Below are 480 nucleotides of genomic sequence, written 5' to 3' on the forward strand. Positions count from 1 at the left end.
TCTGGACGAGTGTGCCCCACCTGTCACCACTGCACTTGACACAGACTGGGTGCCACGAGGCGGACAAGGGCGGACCAGGTCATATAAAAGGGCGCGGAGTGCCGCAGGAGGATTCAGTTCTTCTCTGTCTCTTCGTCCACCACAGTCATGAGGATCCAGGTACTGTGGGAGGAGATATTCTTGTGTGTCATGATATTTTCTTTGTGTTGTGTGGAAAAGTATTTGCTGCGAGTGTTTGCTTCTTCCAGAAAAAGGACAAAGGATAAGTGCGTTCAAGATACTAATGGTCACAGATTATGTCGATTCGACTTAGAAAAAAAAAAAAATTAGGGTGACAGCACCGTTTTGTCTGCGTTTGTGGAACTTTACTGCAATTTGGGGGAAACAATCTTGTTTCCTCCCTTCTTGACGAAGACGTTATGATTTTCTCAAAAGCTGCTTTTATCTGCTTGGGAATGTATACTGTGTATTTTTATGTGC

General features: G+C 44.8%; 1 protein-coding gene across 1 annotated transcript in view; it reads left to right on the top strand.

Annotated features, from left to right (window-relative positions):
• Positions 1–34: 34 nt before the first annotated feature.
• LOC119593571 (mucin-19-like) overlaps positions 35–480 on the top strand; it is a gene marked incomplete in the record, with an annotated part of 28,776 nt that continues 28,330 nt past the window's right edge. The window contains 1 exon segment of the mRNA XM_037942529.1: positions 35–159. Within this exon segment, the coding sequence (XP_037798457.1) occupies positions 148–159 (12 nt within the window).

Source organism: Penaeus monodon, chromosome 32, assembly GCF_015228065.2.
Source record: "Penaeus monodon isolate SGIC_2016 chromosome 32, NSTDA_Pmon_1, whole genome shotgun sequence".
NCBI lineage: Eukaryota > Metazoa > Arthropoda > Malacostraca > Decapoda > Penaeidae > Penaeus > Penaeus monodon.